Source organism: Astatotilapia calliptera, chromosome 2 (assembly GCF_964374335.1).
Source record: "Astatotilapia calliptera chromosome 2, fAstCal68.1, whole genome shotgun sequence".
NCBI classification, from domain to species: domain Eukaryota; kingdom Metazoa; phylum Chordata; class Actinopteri; order Cichliformes; family Cichlidae; genus Astatotilapia; species Astatotilapia calliptera.
In genome coordinates, this window is record NC_137423.1 from 2,338,483 (window position 1) to 2,358,030 (window position 19,548).

Consider the following 19,548-nt stretch of genomic DNA (forward strand, 5'->3'; position numbering starts at 1 on the left):
CAGTAAGGTTAGGAGGTACTGGACAGCCATTCCATCTGTTGGGGAATGTGAGATCTCTCCCCAATAAAGTGGATGAGCTGGCGGCTCTAACCCAACATCAGAGGAGCTACAGGGAGTGCAGCGTGATGTGCTTCACAGAGTCGTGGCTAACTGCGCTAACTCCGGACTCACATAAACATGGATGGTTTCAATCTGATCCAGGCCAACAGAACAATGGAGATTGGTAAAAAGAGAGGAGGGGGTCTGGCTGTGTTTGTGAACAATCGATGGTGTAACTCTGAGCATTTATCTATCAAAGAGACGCTATGCTGTAAGGACACTGAGCTGCTAGCGGTTAGCATGAGACTGTACTAACTACCGCGAGAGTTTACACACGTTATTGTGATAGCTGTGTATGTTCCGCCCTCTGCTAGCGCTGCAGCAGCCTGTGAGGTCCTGCACACTGTAACCAGCAGACTCCAAACACAGCACCCTCAGGCCCTTTTCCTGATCTCTGAGTACTTTAATCACATCTCCCTGTCCTCCACTCTCCCCACCTTCACCCAGTATGTCACCTACCACACCAGAAACAATAAAACATTGGACTTACTGTATGCCAAGACCAAGGAGGCCCACAGCTCATCACCTCTCTCTCCCCTGGGGGCTTGGATTACAACCTGGCTCATCTCCAGCCTGTGTATAAACCGCTGGTACACAGAGAACCAGTTGTGAAACGCACAGTAAAAAAAGGGCCTGAAGGGGCCCTGAGGGACTGTTTCCGTTCTACTGTGTGGGACAACCTCTGCAGGATGACCTAATCAGCATCACAGACTGCCTTACGGATTACATCAACTTCTGTGTGGACAACACCGTGCCTTTATGCTGGGTACGGTGGTCCTCCAGCCGATCCAGGAGAGAAGGACAACTGCTGCCAAAGCGAAAACCTCTAGTGATCCCATATGTGTCAGGAGAATCAGAGCAGGTGAGACGCATTTTTTCTAAACCATGGGTTTCTGTGGTTTTTAAACCCCAAAACATGCTGCACCAAAAACTGGTCCAGCCCAAGGATCGGGTCCCCGACACAAACAGAGTAACATAGTGTACGCTGTTAAGTGCAGGAGGATTGACAGGATTTATACAGCGGGGAAACCAAACAACCTCTGGCGAAGCAGATGGCACAACATAGAAGAGCTACTTCGTCAGGCCAGGACTCTGCAGTCTATTTACATGTACAGGCCACTCTTTCACTCTTTCAAGGATAAGGATGTGCACATCTTGGACAGGGAAGAACGCTGGTTTGACCGCGGAGTCAAGGAGGCCATTTAAGTGAAAAGGGAAAGACCATCTCTGAATCGAGGAGGGGGCCTAAGGGTACATCTGTCACCATCTTACAATGCTGTGATTGCAGCCATTCCCCAACTCTCTGTGAATGGGACTCATGGCCATTGATCAGTGGTTGTTGATCAGTGGATTTTGGTCAGTGGTTGTTGATCAATGGTCATGAGAATGATTAAGGAACTGACCCCCCAGCCCATTGTTCATCAGTGGGCTGGTTTCAGTCATTATGCAAATGTACTGTTTATAAGATTGGGGAAACCTGCAGTCAGCTGAGACTGAAGAAGTCACTTGGATGAGTGACGAAACGTTTCTCCCACAAAACGCTACGTCCAGATGAACAGAATCAACTTTTGGAGATACTGTATTTTGTGTGTTGCGTTTGACTTACCTCGGAAATAGGAACACAGACCTGGGAATGATGTTTACTCAAATAAACGGCGTGTTAGCCTCGTCAGAGAAGTCGGGATTCCAAGATGACGACGCCCTCAGAAATGTTTTTTTTTGCTAGCCCTCTACATAAACAAATTACTACTAAACACATATGCAGCCGTAGCTGGACTGGCCATCGGCCCACTGGCCAATTTTTCGTTTTTATGGGCCGATGTTTTATTTCTTTTATTTTTTTTTCCGTAATGGTATAAACAATGAAAGGTGGTGGATTGGCCAGATGCTGGCAGATGTGTAAAAATAACTCAGTTGTTTGGTGGTGGCTATGGTGGAGCTTCCACACATTCAGTAACAATTATTATTATTATTATTTTTTGCCTGTCCCGTTTGGCTCTTTTGCCATCAGAATTATTGTCTAAAGGCAAAGAAAGATGCCCAACGGATTTACTTTACCAAATTGACCATCCCAGCCTTGCCATAATGGTCCGTTTGATTCACCTTTTATTGTTTATTTTATTTTCACTTACTGAATACGGGACAGACTTGACTGGGGGAAAGAAGGGGAGAAAGAAAGAGGGAAAGAGAAACAGCTGAGAAGAGGGACAGGGGAGAAGGGCAAAAGACAAAAACCAACAGAACGGGCAGAAAAAAAAATGCATATATCAATCACCTGGATCACCTGCTGAGAAAGAAAAAAGAAAACAAGCAGAAGAGAACAAGAGTAATAGAATAAACAACATCACAATGATATATGGGAATATGACAGTAAATACTAAATATTAAACATTATTGTGCAGCACATAAGATCAACAGAACACAGTGTGCTTTGAGGTAGGAGCCAAAAAGGGTGTAGTTTGTGGGTGTGATCACCCGTGTGTACACCTGTGAGCATGGACGCGCTTGTTTTTTTAAAAGGTTCCTTCATGTAATGATCTGCTAGAGGGTGTGGGGGGGCCACAGCCCCGTCCTCCAGGGCATGAAGCAGGTATGGAGGAGATCAAAACTCCAGACATCCAGAGGTCCCCAGAACACAAGAGACCAAGGAAGACCAACAGAGAGGCAGCTGCGCCACTGTCCCAGAAAGAGCTGAGGAGAGTCCCAGATGAGGGCTCACTCAGCAGCCGCGGAGCAGAAGCCAGGGGGAGTTGCAGTGACGCGCCCGTGAGCTCCGCCGGCAGCCAGCCGTGCCTGAGTGACCGAGCCCCAGGCCGAGAGGCCGGGGGCACCCCACCTCCGAAGTGGCCCGAGCGAGCCCCAGGCTCCAGGCCCGATAAGCTGCCGCCAAGGAGTGAGCCGGTGTGTACCTGGACGCCCATCCCCGGACACAAAGAACCACCAACGCACCGATGTCTGAGGGGGTCCGCCACTGGCAGGGGAAGTGGTGGTGGGGGGAGATAGGCCTCCAAACCTTGGAGGGCCTGAGATATCCCCAGAGAGGTGGCGTCTGACACCCAACCTGACATATAGACACAGACATACAGGCACACACAGATACAAACATCCATTCCCACCGTCATGCTCTCATATGCACTTACTCCACACTCAACCAACGTGGAGACAGACATAAAGAGACGCTGTACACACGATCACACTCCCCAAGCGTACTCTACGAACCGGGTCTAGGTACCCTTGCCCCTGGAGGGGGGAACTGCACCCAGACCCAGGTAGTGTTACCCTTTTCCCTGCGGTGGGGGGAGGCAGACCGCCCCGACTCCGCAGCAGCAGGGAGGCCCCACACTCCAGACCGCAGTCGGACGGCCAACTCCTCCTCCTAGCCCCCCCGCTCCAGCAGGCCGCAGAGAATGGGGGTGAGAGAAGACTCCAAACCTCCCTCCACCCGCTCATTGTAGTGTTGATGCATGTGTGTCCTAAGGTGCATTTAAAACCCAGGAGGGCATGGAGCTACCTGCCAGAGAGCAGCAGGTAAGCGCATGGTCCCTCCTGCTAGCCCTCAGTGTCTACGTGTATTTAACATTGAGAGGTGGGCAACGACGCCAGGGGTGAGGTGTACACCCTGATGGTCTTTTGGAGTCCGTGTAGCGTGCCCACCCCCAAGATCCTATATGTATGTGTAATGAGAGTGTGAGTAATGTGAATGTCTAAGTTGTGGGATCCTACCGCAAAGCACACTGTGTTCTGTTGATACAGTGGGGAAAAAAAGTATTTAGTCAGCCACCGATTGTGCAAGTTCCCCCACTTAAAATGATGACAGAGGTCAGTAATTTGCACCAGAGGTACACTTCAACTGTGAGAGACAGAATGTGAAAAAAAAATCCATGAATTCACATGGTAGGATTTGTAAAGAATTTATTCGTAAATTAGGGTGGAAAATAAGTATTTGGTCACCTCAAACAAGGAAAATCTCTGGCTCTCACAGACCTGTAACGTCTTCTGTAAGAAGCTTTTCTGTCCCCCACTCGTTACCTGTATGAATGGCACCTGTTTGAACTCATCATCTGTATAAAAGACACCTGTCCACAGCCTCAAACAGTCAGACTCCAAACTCCGCCATGGCCAAGACCAAAGAGCTTTCGAAGGACACCAGGAAAAGTATTGTAGACCTGCACCAGATTGGGAAGAGTGAATCTACAATAGGCAAGCAGCTTGGTGTGAAGAAATCAACTGTGGGAGCAATCATCAGAAAATGGAAGACATACAAGACCACTGATAATCTCCCTCGATCTGGGGCTCCACGCAAGATCTCATCCCGTGGGGTCAAAATGATCATGAGAACGGTGAGCAAAGATCCCAGAACCACACGGGGGGACCTGGTGAATGACCTGCAGAGAGCTGGGACCAAAGTAACAAAGGTCACCATCAGTAACACACTACAACGGCAGGGAATCAAATCCCGCAGTGCCAGACGTGTTCCGCTGCTGAAGCCAGTGCATGTCCAGGCCCGTCTGAAGTTTGCCAGAGAGCACATGGATGATACAGCAGAGGATTGGGAGAATGTCATGTGGTCAGATGACACCAAAGTAGAACTTTTTGGTATAAACTCAACTCGTCGTGTTTGGAGGAAGAAGAATACTGAGTTGCATCCCAAGAACACCATACCTACTGTGAAGCATGGGGGTGGAAACATCATGCTATGGGGCTGTTTTTCTGCCAAGGGGACAGGACGACTGATCCGTGTTAAGGACAGAATGAATGGGGCCATGTATCGTGAGATTTTGAGCCAAAACCTCCTTCCATCAGTGAGAACTTTGAAGATGAAACGAGGCTGGGTCTTCCAACATGACAATGATCCAAAACACACCGCCCGGGCAACAAAGGAGTGGCTCCGTAAGAAGCATTTGAAAGCCCTGGAGTGGCCTAGCCAGTCTCCAGACCTCAACCCCATAGAAAATCTGTGGCGGGAGTTGAAAGTCCGTGTTGCTCGGCGACAGCCCCAAAACATCACTGCTCTCGAGAAGATCTACATGGAGGAATGGGCCAAAATATCAGCTACTGTGTGTGCAAACCTGGTAAAGACCTATAGTAAACGTTTGACCTCTGTTATTGCCAACAAAGGTTATGTTACAAAGTATTGAGTTGTATTTTTGTTATTGACCAAATACTTATTTTCCACCCTGATTTACGAATAAATTCTTTACAAATCCTACCATGTGGATTCATGGATTTTTTTTCACATTCTGTCTCTCACAGTTGAAGTGTACCTCTGGTGCAAATTACTGACCTCTGTCATCATTTTAGGTGGGGGAACTTGCACAATCGGTGGCTGACTAAATACTTTTTTGCCCCACTGTATCTCCTCGACCGTTCCCAGTTTATTCAACTAAGATCATTCCGCTCTCGCCTATTCCCCGTCACCTCTGGTGTACCCCAAGGCTCAGTTTTAGGCCCTCTTCTCTTTATAATATACATCCTCCCTCTAGGTACCATCTTCCGCAAATTTGATCTTCAGTTTCACTGTTTTGCTGATGACACCCAGTTATATCTCTCTTGCAAACCTTATTCCTCCCTCCCACCTTCTTCCCTTACAGAATGTCTATCCGAGTTAAAATCCTGGTTTACCTCTAATTTTCTAAAGCTCAATGAGGATAAAACTGAGATCCTCCTTATTGGCACCAAATCCAACCTTTTGAAGGCAAACCATTTCTCACTTACCATCGATAACTCCACAGTTTTCCCTTCTCCTCAGGTTAAGAGCCTTGGTGTCATCCTAGACAGTACACTTTCTTATAAATCACACATCAATAACCTCACCCGTTCTGCCTACTTCCATCTACGTAACATTAACAGATTGCTTCCTTCTCTTTCCACCCAGTCTACATCCATTCTTGTACATAGTCTTGTTACCTCCCGTATTGACTACTGCAATTCTTTTCTGCATGGTCTCCCCCAAAAATCCCTCCATAAGCTTCAACTGGTTCAGAACTCTGCTGCTCGCATTATCACCAGAACCCCTCCTACCAGCACATCACCTGTTCTTCAGGAACTTCACTGGCTCCCTGTGAAATTCCGGATAATTTTCAAACTTCTTCTGCTCACCTTCAAGGCCATTCATAACCTCGCTCCTTCTTACCTTTCTGACCTGTTAACCACCACTTGTTCTGCCCGTTCACTTCGTTCTTCTTCTTCTGTCCAGCTTACTGTACCTTCCTTCCGCCTCACCACCATGGGAAGCAGAGCTTTCAGCTGCTCTGCTCCCAGGCTGTGGAACTCTCTGCCCCCTGAAATAAGAAATATTGGTTCTCTCCCCCAGTTTAAATCCCAACTCAAAACTCATCTGTTCAAATCTGCATATTCACTGTGAATCCACTGTTTGTTCATTTTATCTTGTGCTTTATTTTATTGTTCTTATTCTGCCATTGTTTTACTAAGTGTTTTATCCTATTGTAAAGTGTCCTTGGGTGACTTGAAAGGCGCTCATAAATAAAATTTATTATTATTATTATTATTATTGCTTGGTCATATGAAACCAACTTCAAGACCCCTTGATGTCCTTCCTGCCTCTTTTTTTCATTAGTGTCTTTGACTCCATTGGCCCCTGTATTGTGGAAATGATAAAATATTTCTCTTCGTACTGAAGGTGGAGGTAATGCACCTGAGGTCGTTTGTCAACCTCCATAAAAAGACAGAAGAAGAAGTGGCTCTGATACGTTGTGTGAGCACCACAATTATCAGGAGCTACGGCGGCTATTGGGAACTAGTGAAAACAAACTGGTGTCAAGCCACCCTCATGTTGAAGAATTACAGCCAAGCCAGCCTCCCCTTTGTTTTATGTTCCCTTCGTTTGGCAAGTATTTTGGCAAGACGTGGAAACCTGAATTCAAAATAAAGAACAACTTCCAGTGAATGTAGCTTCAACATTAACCCTGATTTCAAAGTATGTACCTTCGAAACCTGATTTCAAAATAAAAGCCAACTTCGAGTGAATTAACAGACATGTTATGTACATAATAACAAATATAATTTAGTGTTGTTTCCACACTAATGTTAGATCCAAATGACACACCCTTGTACTCTAGTAGCGCTCTGTCAATATCAAGGCCACCTTTCTTTGGATTTCAAAGTAAAAGCCCTGTGAATTTTCATTATACTCTTTCAATGCCAAAAGGTTGATTATGTTCATAAGGAGGTAGCATTTTCAGTGGTAGAAACATTTTTTCACTCATTCAATTGACTTCTTCAGTTGAAGAAGCTATGTCAAGATGAACAGAATCAAGCTTTTGGGATTTACTTACGTGGATGAATGAGCATGCATCAAGCACTCTTTCAATGACTTCAGAATGCCCTTGAAAGGAAAATTCATGTTTCCACCGGATAATTGCAGTCTATATCGCCAGTATACAACCTCTTTCAGTGTTGCACTTTGTATACAGTCCCTGAGTGCTCGTCTTACAACCAGCTGCACATTGTTGTTAGTCCAGGTCAGAAGATGACTTGTTGGAATGAAAATGAGCTTGTAGTCTGTCTGCTTTAATAATGTGACTGGAAAAAGGTGTTGGACTTCAAATATGTCCATTTCTTTCACACTTCATCTTTAAAAGTGAAGTGTGAAAAAAGTGAAGCCATGTGGTTCTTGTAATGAAAAACATGATTTTTTCAAGTCTTTTTCATTTTTTAATGATAAATGTACGACTTTAATGTGAAACATTCAGAGTTTTTTCTCTTGTTGTGTTTATTTGAAGCTGCTTCCTGTTGGCTTCAGCTGTTTGGAGTTTCCATTTTCTAAACTTCTACATTCTGAACCTTCTTAAGCTCTGAACAGATGATGAAACACTGAATGGGTTTAAGCTCACACTATGTCTAATAAACTCACATGTTTCATTTTTTTATACAGATTGAGGAACTGTGATTTGTCAGAGATCAGCTGTGATTATCTGGCAGCAGCTCTGAAGTCCAACCCCTCTCATCCAAGTGTGCTCGATCTGAGTGGACACTACAACAATCTGCAGGATTCAGGAGTGAAACAGCTGTGTGTTCTTCTGGAGAATCAACGATGTCGATTTGAAACTCTGAGGTCAGTCATCATGTTTTAGTTGTATTTATTGTTTAAATATTAATTGTGCTGACACTGTTGATGGGTAAGCTCACAGACCCCTATACGGGAAGTCTTGTTTGGCTCTTTGTAGAACTTCTAATCTCTGATCCTCTGAGTCTAACTCAGTAAGTAATGCAGAGTTGTTTTGTTGAGAAGCTGAGAGATGTCACTATGGAGGCAGATGAAACCACGGTCTCGTACGACGTTACATCTCTCTTCACTTGCATCCCAGTCACGGAAGCGTTGGAGGTAGTCTGTAAGAGATTACAGGATGACCCCAACCTCAGCAACAGGACCACTCTCAGCATCGACCAAGTGTGTTTGAACTGTGTCTTCATTCCACCTACTTCACATACAAGGGTCAGTTCAGAAACACGAGTGTGCCGTGGGTTCCCCAGTTTCACCCATCGTGGCCAATTTGTACATGGAAGAAGTGGAAAAGAGGGCTTTGCTATCCTACCCTGGAACACCACCAAACCATTGGTTCAGATATGTGGATGACACCTGGGTGAAAATCAAATCTCAGGACGTACCACAGTTCACGGATCACATTAACTCAGTGGACCGACACATCAAATTCACCAGGGAGGATATGAACAGTGGCAGGTTAGCCTTCTTAGACTGTGAGATTTCCATCAGTAATGGGGGACATCTAAAAGCTGACGTGTACCGTAAACCTGCACATACGGATCAGTATTTAAGGTTTGACTCTCATCATCCACTGGAGCACAAACTGGGCGTCATCAGGACGCTACAACACAAAGCGAACACCATCCCAATCCCAATCCCACCATCCAATGTACTGTTTATAAGACTGAGGAAACCTGCAGTTAAGAAGTCACCTGGATGATGATGAAACGTTTCTCCCACTGAAAACGCTACGTCCAGATGAACAGAATCAGCTTTTGGAGATGTACAACAGAAAATGCAAATGCTATTTATGGTCTCCTCACAACAATGATAAGAAAAATAAACTGGGCCAATATAGTATGTTTGTTAATACAGGGATACAAAATGAGATAACATAAGATAACATAAGATAAGACTTTACTGATCCCACGATAGGGAAATTCTTGCGTTACCTCAGCTCAAGTACAGATATCAGAAGGAAAATACAAAAAATACAAATAAAATACAAACAAACATAAAATAAGTAAGATAATACACTATATACAACAGTAGTATACACAGTATGTGATAATGGATATGGTTGTGAAAATATGCCACACATAAACTATATAGCTTAACATAACTATATAGTTATGTTAAGCTAACTTAACGTAACTATTCTACCACTGCTATTCCTATGTAAGTAATAGATATCTATAAGTATAGACATGTACACGCACACACACATGTACACACTAAATATACATATGCATACATATATGTATATGTATGTGTATATATGTATGTCTATACACATAGAAGGTGCATTATGCATGAAGTGGTGACCGTGGTGACACCAGCCAACAAAGTCACTGATGACCCCCCTGTATTCCTGATCATTCCTGTCTCATACGCATCCGATGATGGCTGTATCATCTGAGAACTTCTGTAGATGGCAATCGTCTGAATTATATGGTAAATGGTAAATGGCCTGCATTTGTATAGCGCTTTTCTAGTCCCTAAGGACCCCAAAGCGCTTCACACTACATTCAGTCATTCACCCATTCGCACACACATTCACGCATTATAACAGAAGTCTGAAGTGTACAGGCTGAACAGGAAGGGTGAGAGAACCGTGCCCTGTGGTGCCCCCATGCTGCAGATTACCACCTCGGACACACAGTCATGGAACCTCACATACTGTGGTCTGTTGGTAAGGTAGTCGATAGTCCACGTAGTCAGCTGTGTGCCTACTCCGGCTCCCTCCAGCTTCCCTCTCAGTAGTGCAGGCTGGATGGTGTTGAAAGCACTGGAGAAGTCAAAAAACATGATCCTCACAGGGCTCCCTGCTTGCTCTAGGTGAGAGAGAGATCGGTGTACCAGATAGATGACAGCGTCATCCACCCCAATTCCAGACCGGTAGGCGAACTCCAGGGGGTCCTCGCTGAGCCCACCAGTTGGCGAAGGTGGTGCAGGATGAGCCTTTCTATGGTCTTCATCAGATGAGAAGTCAAGGCCACTGGCCTGAAGTGGTTGGGCTCCTTGGAGTGTGCGATTTTTGGCACCGGAACCACACAGGAAGGCTTTCACAGTTCAGGTACCCTCTCCAAATTCAGGCTCAGGTTGAAGATGTACAGGAATTCAGTTCTGGGGTCACCCACGGTTTACTGTTTGAGAAACACTGTACCTTCTTGGTAGGCACAGTGTTCTCAACACAGAAATTAATGTAATCTGTAATGCAGTGGGTGAGGGCGTCAATGTCCTCACGGTGAGGCTTGCAGAGTTCCTGGCAGTCTGTGCATTCAAAACAGTCTCTCAGGGCCTCACTGCATTCCTCAGACAACACCCTTATCACTTTCTTCGTGGGGGGTTTCCTCTTCACCATAGGGGTGTAAGTGGGGTGGAGAAAGACCAGGTTGTGGTCTGAGTGGTCAAGCAGGGTGAGGGGTGATGTGCTGTAAGCCTGCTTTGTGTTGGCAAACAATATGTCCAAAGTTTTTCTGTCCCTTTTATGGCAGTCAACATACTGGGAGAAGTTAGGGACACTGGCAGATAGTGAGGCATGAAAGAAGTCCCCAGAGATAATAATGAGGGACTGCGGATGTGCCATCTGTAGCTGAGAGACAGTGGAGTGAAAGTACTCACAGGCTGCCGTAGCGTCGGCCGAGGGTGGGATGTAAACAGTCAGCAAAATAACGTGTGAAAATTCCCTGGCCAGGTAGTATGGCCGGACACTCACCGCCAACAGTTCAATGTCTTTGGTACAGTGCTGTTCCTTCACAGTGATGTGTCCTGGGCAGAGATGGGCAGTAACGTGTTACAAGTAATACGTTACTGTAATCTGATTACTTTTTCAAGTCACGAGTAAAGTAAGGGATTACTATTGCAAAAAAGGTAATTAGATTATTGTTACTTTTCCGTAAGCACGCTGCGTTACTGCGTTACTAAACCGTGACTTCGTTAGCAAAAATATCTAATGACAGTGACGTAAGCAAGTGCAACTGTGGTAGAAAACAGCTGTATGCAGTTCAACAATGGATCATATAACGAGTGAGTATGAGCGTGCAGCGTTTAAAGCGTGGAAGTACTGACCTTACTTTGAGTTTGATTCCGTAAAAAGTGGCAAAAAAATTAGCATCCGCTGTTCACTCCGTGGGAAGAAAACTTATTTTTACAGCGAAAAATACCTCTAAACTTCTGAGCAAGCACCGAGTACGCTACCAGGGAATGGGAAATTCACAGACAAACTCCCAGATCCTTCCACTTACATGACCGCTGCGGCACACCTGCACCAGGGCAAACCTCCGCCTGCCTCACTCCTGCTTTACAGGTGAAAATAGAGCAACAGGACCGCTGAGTCTTTGACTTTATTTATTTTCTGCTGTGTTTTACTTGCATCTATTTGAAAGACTGAGTGTAAACACAAAAAAGTATTTATTTTATGTGCTGGAATGTGCAGAAAATAGGTTTAAATGTTAAACTAATTTCTCCCAGTCAGAGAATGTTGCAGATAATTTAATTTTTGCTTGATGCATAAAGTTAAAAGGTTAAAACTAATAAAAAAAACTTTTAAAAAGAGACTTTTTCATTTGATTGCATTCCGGTGCGGTCTAACCAGTTGAAAGCCATCCAGTGTTATGACAGAGTCCGGTGTGTGGTCCGTGAGCCATGTCTCAGTGAACAGCAGGAGGCTGCTTGGCTGGTACTCCCAGTCTCTAGATGTGCAAAGCTGGTAGAGACAGACCCTGAAAGACTGGCAGCTGTAACTGCAGCATGTTGAAAACACGCAGTTCTTTGAATCTTTTGGGCTGAAGGAGGGACAATACTCGGTGTATCAATGCTCAATCAACAATCATTTATTTCCATACAATTCAACAGTCAGAGCATTACAACGTCCGGACGGGAGAGATGCTACCAGAGGGTCAGGCACATGTCTCAAAATGGTGACGGGTTGCTCAGCTTTTTATAGTCTCTAGTGGCCCCCAGCTAGTCGTAAAAGCCAAAACATCACATTTTTTCTCTGTTACAGCGCCTAAGTTATGACCTCGGCAGTTGTTTCTCTGCTTTCTGTAAGGTGGGGGTGTGGAATGTGGTCTGTCTATCTCCCCTGTCTTTAGACACAGAGTCTCCTGCTTACAACCTTCTCTTCATGATTCAACAATTAAGCATGTCAAGAAAACAGTGTAATACATTCCCAGCAGATCAAGGATACAGAGTGATGCACATTTATCTAATGAACTAATATGTGAATATGTTCTGTTAACTCAAAAGTATAATGAGAACTAAACTACATACAGATCACACACTCTATTTTAAAGGGTATAATATGATCTACAGCAGTATTCTAATTCAACTACTTTGATTACATATATAAGGTAACATATAATAACAGAATAATATCACAATACCCTCTTTTGATCTCTCATTAAAGAGATCACTAATAACAAGAACTTCAGTGTTGCAAGGTCCAGTTCTTCTTGGTCCTGAGGCCCTCTGTCCCCCTTTAACGGGTGGACCATATGTGGGATGACCTCTGTGCTCACGCAGTTCAGATGCAAGCAAAGTTAGATTTACAACCATAACAGCAGTTACAGATGACACTCCCATCACTCCCCAATTCTCCCACAGCTTTATTTTGGTGCTCCAGTTTTCCACTCCCATTTTAATGCCCCCTTATACCTTTCAAATGTACTTAGACTAGAACCTCTGTCTAAGGAGCTTTTAACCTTTATTTTTATTGCTGCAGCTACCAGTGTCTTCCAGTTGGGTGATTCTCAGCTTCTTTCTTCGACCTCCGGGGTTAGACCACCCTTTAGTCATTGCACAGTTCTGGGGATTATTCTGCCCTGATTTCAAACAAAGATCTGTGTGTTTTGGGTTCACCGGCGTGTCCCCCTTCCTGCCAAGAGCCTCTCGAACCTCGTTGGTCTGGTGTTCCTGGTTTTCGCCAACCCCTTCATGGTTATTGCTGTATTTGTGGGATCCATCTTCTCCAGGAGCCCAAACGTCATGACACTTGACCCCAGTTGCTGTCTCGGCTGTCCCTACATCTGTCTCTGCTGCGAAGGGTCCTCACATCTCCGTGTCCCCGTCTGGTGTCTGTTCCTTTCTCTGCAAGAGACAGAAAACCAAAACACCTCTCTCCCTAGCCTTGATAATCTAATATTGTTATCCATTGTTGTTCTAATGATTCAAATTTGGTTTACAATATTATGTTCAGGACTTATTCTAATCATAATCTATGTGTGTGTAAAGGAAATCAAAAATTAGTGAACCCTTTCTAAGTCTAACACATTATAAGCTTAAGTTTTACCATAGCTAATTTATTAAACACAAAAATAAACTCATAAGATGTTCATAAAACCATTGTTTGATGTTCGGACTCAACTTCCCCCTTTTTGACACACTCCCATGTGTCAATTCATTGGAGCTAGACAATTAAAAGAGAAGGTTAGTGACATCATATCTCAGAAAGTATCAGAAATTCTTCTCTCGAGTACCGTTGCTCCAGCCTTGTCATCCCTGAGGATCTTCGATCCCGAAAATGTCCCTTCTCCTCATGTAATAAAGTCTGTCCTCCTTCCATGCCCTGGTAACTGGTCCATCCAGAGCTGTAACATTTTGAAATGTACATACAACAAGCCAAACCACACCTTGGTCACACCAACCCTTTTCTGCCCCGAAGATGTCCAATGCCATCCTAGTATGGACTGTCAAACGTGGCTTTAACTCTGACTATCCTGACAATCCATTTTATAACGTTTCCTGGTCAGATTTGCCAATCTCTGCACCAGGGTTGTAATAGTTTTGCAATTCTCATCAGTTTTTATTTGTATTTAGCTTCGACTTCAGATTTTCAATTTTATATCAGTTTTAATTAGTTTTTACCAATTCTTTGCTAGTTTAGTGTAGTTTTTATTTTCTGAAAATCCTTAGTTTCAATTTAGTTTTATTTGTGTTTTGCAAAATTTAAGTGTAACAAAATCCCAGTTCCATCATATCAGTCATGCTCTTCTGGTTATCCTTGGGTGCTGAGACTAATAACTATTAACTCTTGCCGCACCGTGTGGTCCTAATTTTGGTTGAAGTGAATTGATAACCTTTTGAAGGCGATTGTTTCACACCTTTATTTAGATGCCCCAGTCCTGTTGTCTCGGGATACATCACACTGCCTTATCTGGGGTTAGCTGTTTTCTGGGGATGCGGGTTGAGTGGGTGAGCTCTTCAAGGAGGGGGAGTGTGCTCCCCCTGATGAGGTCTTCTAGGTAAGCTAGGTTAACCTTCTTGTGTGAGCTTTTCAAGTGCACTTTAAGGTTAGTGGGACTTTTAGTTTTATAAATGTCCCTCATGACCCCCTGATGACCCAGTATTTCATTTTTGCACACTGTAGTACACATTTTAGTTTTTGCTTGTAGCTCGCATACTCTACTTGCCACTCCTCTCAGTCCTGATGTTTCTTAGAGAGGGCAACAGTACCTTTAAAATTATATCACACGTGTGGGGGTGTGGCCTTGCCAATTGTTTTGCCCACCTTTTCAAAATGGCTGGCGTGCCCACAAGCACATTTCATGGAAAAAGAAAGGTAAGCTTGATATTTACATTTAAAATGTTTTGTTAAACTCAGATTTTTATTTTATTCCTTTTTGCAAGTACCCCTCCTCGGTGGCGAGAAACTGTTGGTGTGGTCAAGTGGGTGCTCTAGAAACAAACGCTCAGGACAGAACAGTTATCAGTCATGTACTTCCTACAAATTTTGCATATGTTTTATTCCATATTGATCCTCTGAGTGTAATGGTACATTTTAATTTGAATTTATCCAAACTAAACACAATATTTTCTTTATTTATTTTGCTCTTGTTCTTTTGCAGTACCACATCCTATCAAATGTCCCTGTCGATTATATTCTACATTTAATAACTTACTATTTCAAGTGAGAACCTAAATCATGTGGACCAATGTTTGTTATGGCATATCTCTATTCTGAATGTGGCCAGTCATTCATAGGTATTGTTAAATTTTGGCGATTTTCCTCTATAAAATTTACTTGACTTTTTACAGTGGCCTGCTGTGGTTAATAGTAACATATTCCTGTCATGAGTGGTATCAAAAAAGTCTTCTCCACTGTAGCATTTGGCATTCCCAATAATATAACATGATACCTTACTCAAAACACAGCTAATATAGCATAGTTTTCTTAATGCAAACATCGGTAACTCAAAATCAGCAACCAAAGTGTTAAGTCTGCAGTTCATACTTATGTGAAGCTAGAGTCTCCTCCTCCAGTCTCTCTTATCCTCCTGCTCCTGAAAAAACAAAACAAAACAAAGCGAAGCATCCACCCTTCTCTTGTCCGCTGGGTGAATTGTTTATTGGCATTTACTAATCCTAAAGTGGGTGCAGTCCTTGTCTCAGTATCAAGTCAGTCAAAACTTTTAGTCGTCAGTCCATCACAGTCCATTCACATGCATACCTCCATACACATTCATACCAGATGTTGCTGATAATGGAGTCTCACGCGCAACCTATTCGTGCATCCATCACCAGCAAGTTGACGTCATCATTTTAAAGGAAAACAATTCCTTGTTGTTTTTTGAGCTGGATTGACTCGGTGCAATCCTTTTAGACTCAGAACTTCTCAGTGTTCCCTATAAGTGAATTTCTCCCAAGCCAATTACAATCATGGAGAAGCACACTTTGCAACTGTTTACAGTAATAATATTTTATAGCGCTTTAAATTTCAATCTTTCAGGCCTTGTTTAAAGAGCTGATTGTTAAATCATGAACTCACAAAATATCAACATATCACCACCGGTGGATCACACCTCTCAGATGTTTTTTCTCCAGTGCACTGTAACAAAAACGAAAACAGACATAACCAACAAAATACTACTAAAATAACTCAAACTAGGGCCCGTTGCAGACATGTCCAAGCATAAAACTATCCCTCTCTCGCTTACGAGAAAGAACACAAGCCAAAGCTCACTGATAAAATCAAGCTAGCGCTAAACAAAACCAAACAATCAACCAGAAATTCACAGGAACATTTTGCTTCCTGTCGGGACAATATTGTGTGGGAATGAGAACCTCAGGTGCCGTAACACCTTTTGTTCCTCCTTGAATTAAAACTCAATCACAGAAAATGCCGTACTCCGACCTAAACTTACACTATTAATTCATCATTTTCACTCTGTGCCACTGTTCCTCATCAGGGCTGTGTGAAGCACAGCAAAGAATTCAGTCAAGGCCTTGAGCCATAAACAGACATCACGCACAGACATTGTTTTCATAACCAAACCGTTTTAGAGCTTATTCCTAAAATCTACATAAATGCCCTCTGGGTGACATATAACACATTCTAAGTAATCAATGGCTCCTCATAAAAATTATGCATTGGGATGTTTGTGTGCAGCATTTTGCATATCAGCATAAGCAAAGCATTCTTCATTGCATCAGCGTGTGTGTGTGTGTGTGTGTGTGTGTGTGGATCACTCTTCATTGCACAAGCGTGTGCATGTGTATGTGTGCATCACTTCTCAGTGAATCATCATTCCCGTGTGTGTGTGTGTGTGTGTGTCATTTCTCACTCACTCAACGAGTGCACGTGTTCATGTGTGTATTTCACTTCATTCTGAATCTGTGTGTTTGGAGACGTGTGTGTGTGTGTGTTTCTCTTCATTCTGAGTCAGTGCATGTAGATGTGTGTGTTTGTGTGGGTGTTTGTGTTCATCACTTTCCTGTTCTGGTGTTCTGGGTAAACCACGGCCTGAAGCGTGCCCTGGGGTCCTGCCCCCCTCCTTTTTCAGTTTGTTTGCGACCATTGCTGCTGCTGCTGCTGCTCAAAATTCAGTCCATCTTGGTTCTGACCCCAATTGGGGCAGTCCTTTCTCCAGTGTCGATGTTCACCGCAGGTGAAACCTGCATCTTCTTCTGTGTTTTTGTCCATTCTGAGGTGCCTTCTGTCCTCAGTTACTCCTCTTGTCTCGGTCACGCCCTTTTTCGCCACCCGATCATCCGTGTTGGTCCATCACTGTCCTGCACAGTGTGAATGCGAAGTTATCAAGGTCAGCATTCTTTCGCTCGGCCTTACTTTTCATTCGGGCTTGGCGGGCGTCTCGTCACAGCTCTGTCAGCTGACGCAATCTGGGAATTTTCCCCCGTGTAGTGAAACGGGCCTTAGGTTTAGTGCTCTCCGTCTCGGCTGCATGAGATCACATTCCTGCAGGTCTGTTGACATTCTCAGGTCGTTGTTGTGGGTCCAGCTGTTGCAGCATTTGGTCAGTGTCACGTATGGGGGAGAGCAGGAGTCCAGTCAGCCTCGGCTTTCAGGGCCGGCAAAGCAGCCTGTAATTAAATATGTATAGAAAAAACAAAAACAAAACAAAACAAAAACAAACAAAAAACAAAAACAAACGAACAGGAAAATGTTGTTGTGTTGGCTGTGTTATTCAGAGGGGAGGCAATGGGGCCAGGCCCTATGTCAGCCTTCTCTCCCCCTTTTTTTTGTTTTTTGTCTCCCGATATAATCAACTCCTAACCCACCAAGTTGACAGGACAACACCGGTATATGTTAAAATTCTTAAGATCATGTTTAAAAGCCCAAAAAAGGAACTTTCTTTCATTCAGTAATCACTTTTATTAATCAATCAACAGAAAACATGTCACAATTTGAATCTTTTAACCACTAAATTTGTTGTGTCTTGCCTGGTTGGTTAGACCAGTGTTCCTTTTTTTTTTTTTAGTTAAATTGTTGTCCTGCAACCCAGAGGGTTTCTTTGTCAGTAATGTATAGACTTCATCATTTAAGTATGTTAATTTTTCTTTAACCTTGCTGGAAAATCTTCACGTGTTCATGAGTGTAAGCTGTTTCTTCATTGCGTGTATGTGCATTTGTATAAAAGCAGGTTAATTTTATCTTTTCTCAAACTAGGCGTTACCTTAAAAGGAGCCTTTCTCTCAGATTTCTCTGCTTGTGTGTTTTTGTTTCACCTTTTTGTTGTGATGCTCCGGACGCCTTCCCAACCTCCACAAGTCCGTTGGCCCCAATTTTATGTGTTAAAACTTCTCTTAAATTCTCCTCTAATTCTCTCCTCGCTGCTGTCTTTTTCACAGCTGCTGATTCGTGCTGGGTGTGGTTCCCATTACCTATAATTTTGCTTCGGCCGCTGTGCTTGTGGGGGCAGTTGGTCCAGGTCCGCAGCTTCCTGTATTAACACACTAAGAGATTTATTTTAATTTCATTTTCATCACTTTTAAACAGATAAGCAGGCAACACGCCTACCTTGACAGCGTAAACTGTACGCCAGTCTCCCAACACATTCCTCTCTGTACTCCTCCATAATTCTCCACTGCACACCTCTTACTATCTCTCCTTTTTATTTTTATTACACCACAGAGTAATACACCCAATTATGCCCGTCTATCTCTATGTGGCTCCAAATTCCCTCTTTATTTTAAGTTCACACTCGTCAGGGGACAGGCACACAACAATTTCAACCACTGAAACGAGGAATTCAACCTTTTTATATTTCTTTACTAATCTAGACTCAACGTTTGTTCGCAAAAATGTGTCTTGTTCTAGTCCGGAAATAAATGTGAACCCGTGATTACACGGCCGTTCCAGTGTTATATCCGTAGCTATGCGGGGGCCCTCACCTCCCCAAGTCACCACCTCGGCACCCGGACGCCGCCGGTCCTGGCCACGCGTCCACGGACAGGAGGGTCGCCACTCCTAGGGCAAATGTTCCACAGGTACACTAGGCATCAACCTTTGATCCTAAAATGTGTATTTGCTCTAATGTCCTCCTAATCAAACACATCAACCGTCACTGTCACTGTGTTCACGCTTCACACTCCACACAAAAAACACACTCAGAGCGCGCCTCACTCACACTCTCACTCAGTGCGCGCTTTACCCACAAGACAGCACCCAGAGCGCGCCTCTCAGCTTCACACACACTCTCTCACCCAGAGCGCGCTTTGACACTCACACACAACACTTTTCCTCAGCGGGAATTTTACACAGAAACCTCTGAGCTCAACTATTAGATCTTCTTAAAGCACACTGCACCATAGACCAAAATACCCCTTTCTCTGCGATTATGACCGCCACCACGGGGCAAAGTCGCATCATAAAAGTGATGCTTGCATCCCCGAAGTTATACCTGACATCATAAACCAGGTGTTGCTATTTACTTAAATTTTTACTTTGTATTATGGCCGCAGCCCTTTATACTCGACTGACGCCA

At 43.9% G+C, this 19,548-nt stretch overlaps 1 protein-coding gene across 2 annotated transcripts in view; it reads left to right on the plus strand.

Annotated features, from left to right (window-relative positions):
* Positions 1–19,548, plus strand: part of LOC145432274 (NACHT, LRR and PYD domains-containing protein 3-like) — a 75,425-nt gene that overhangs the window by 15,658 nt on the left and 40,219 nt on the right. For both annotated transcript variants that reach the window (XM_080309013.1, XM_080309010.1), the window contains exon 5: positions 7,994–8,173. In XM_080309013.1, coding sequence (XP_080165139.1) covers positions 7,994–8,173 — 180 coding nt within the window. The remainder of the gene's footprint in view (positions 1–7,993; positions 8,174–19,548) is intronic.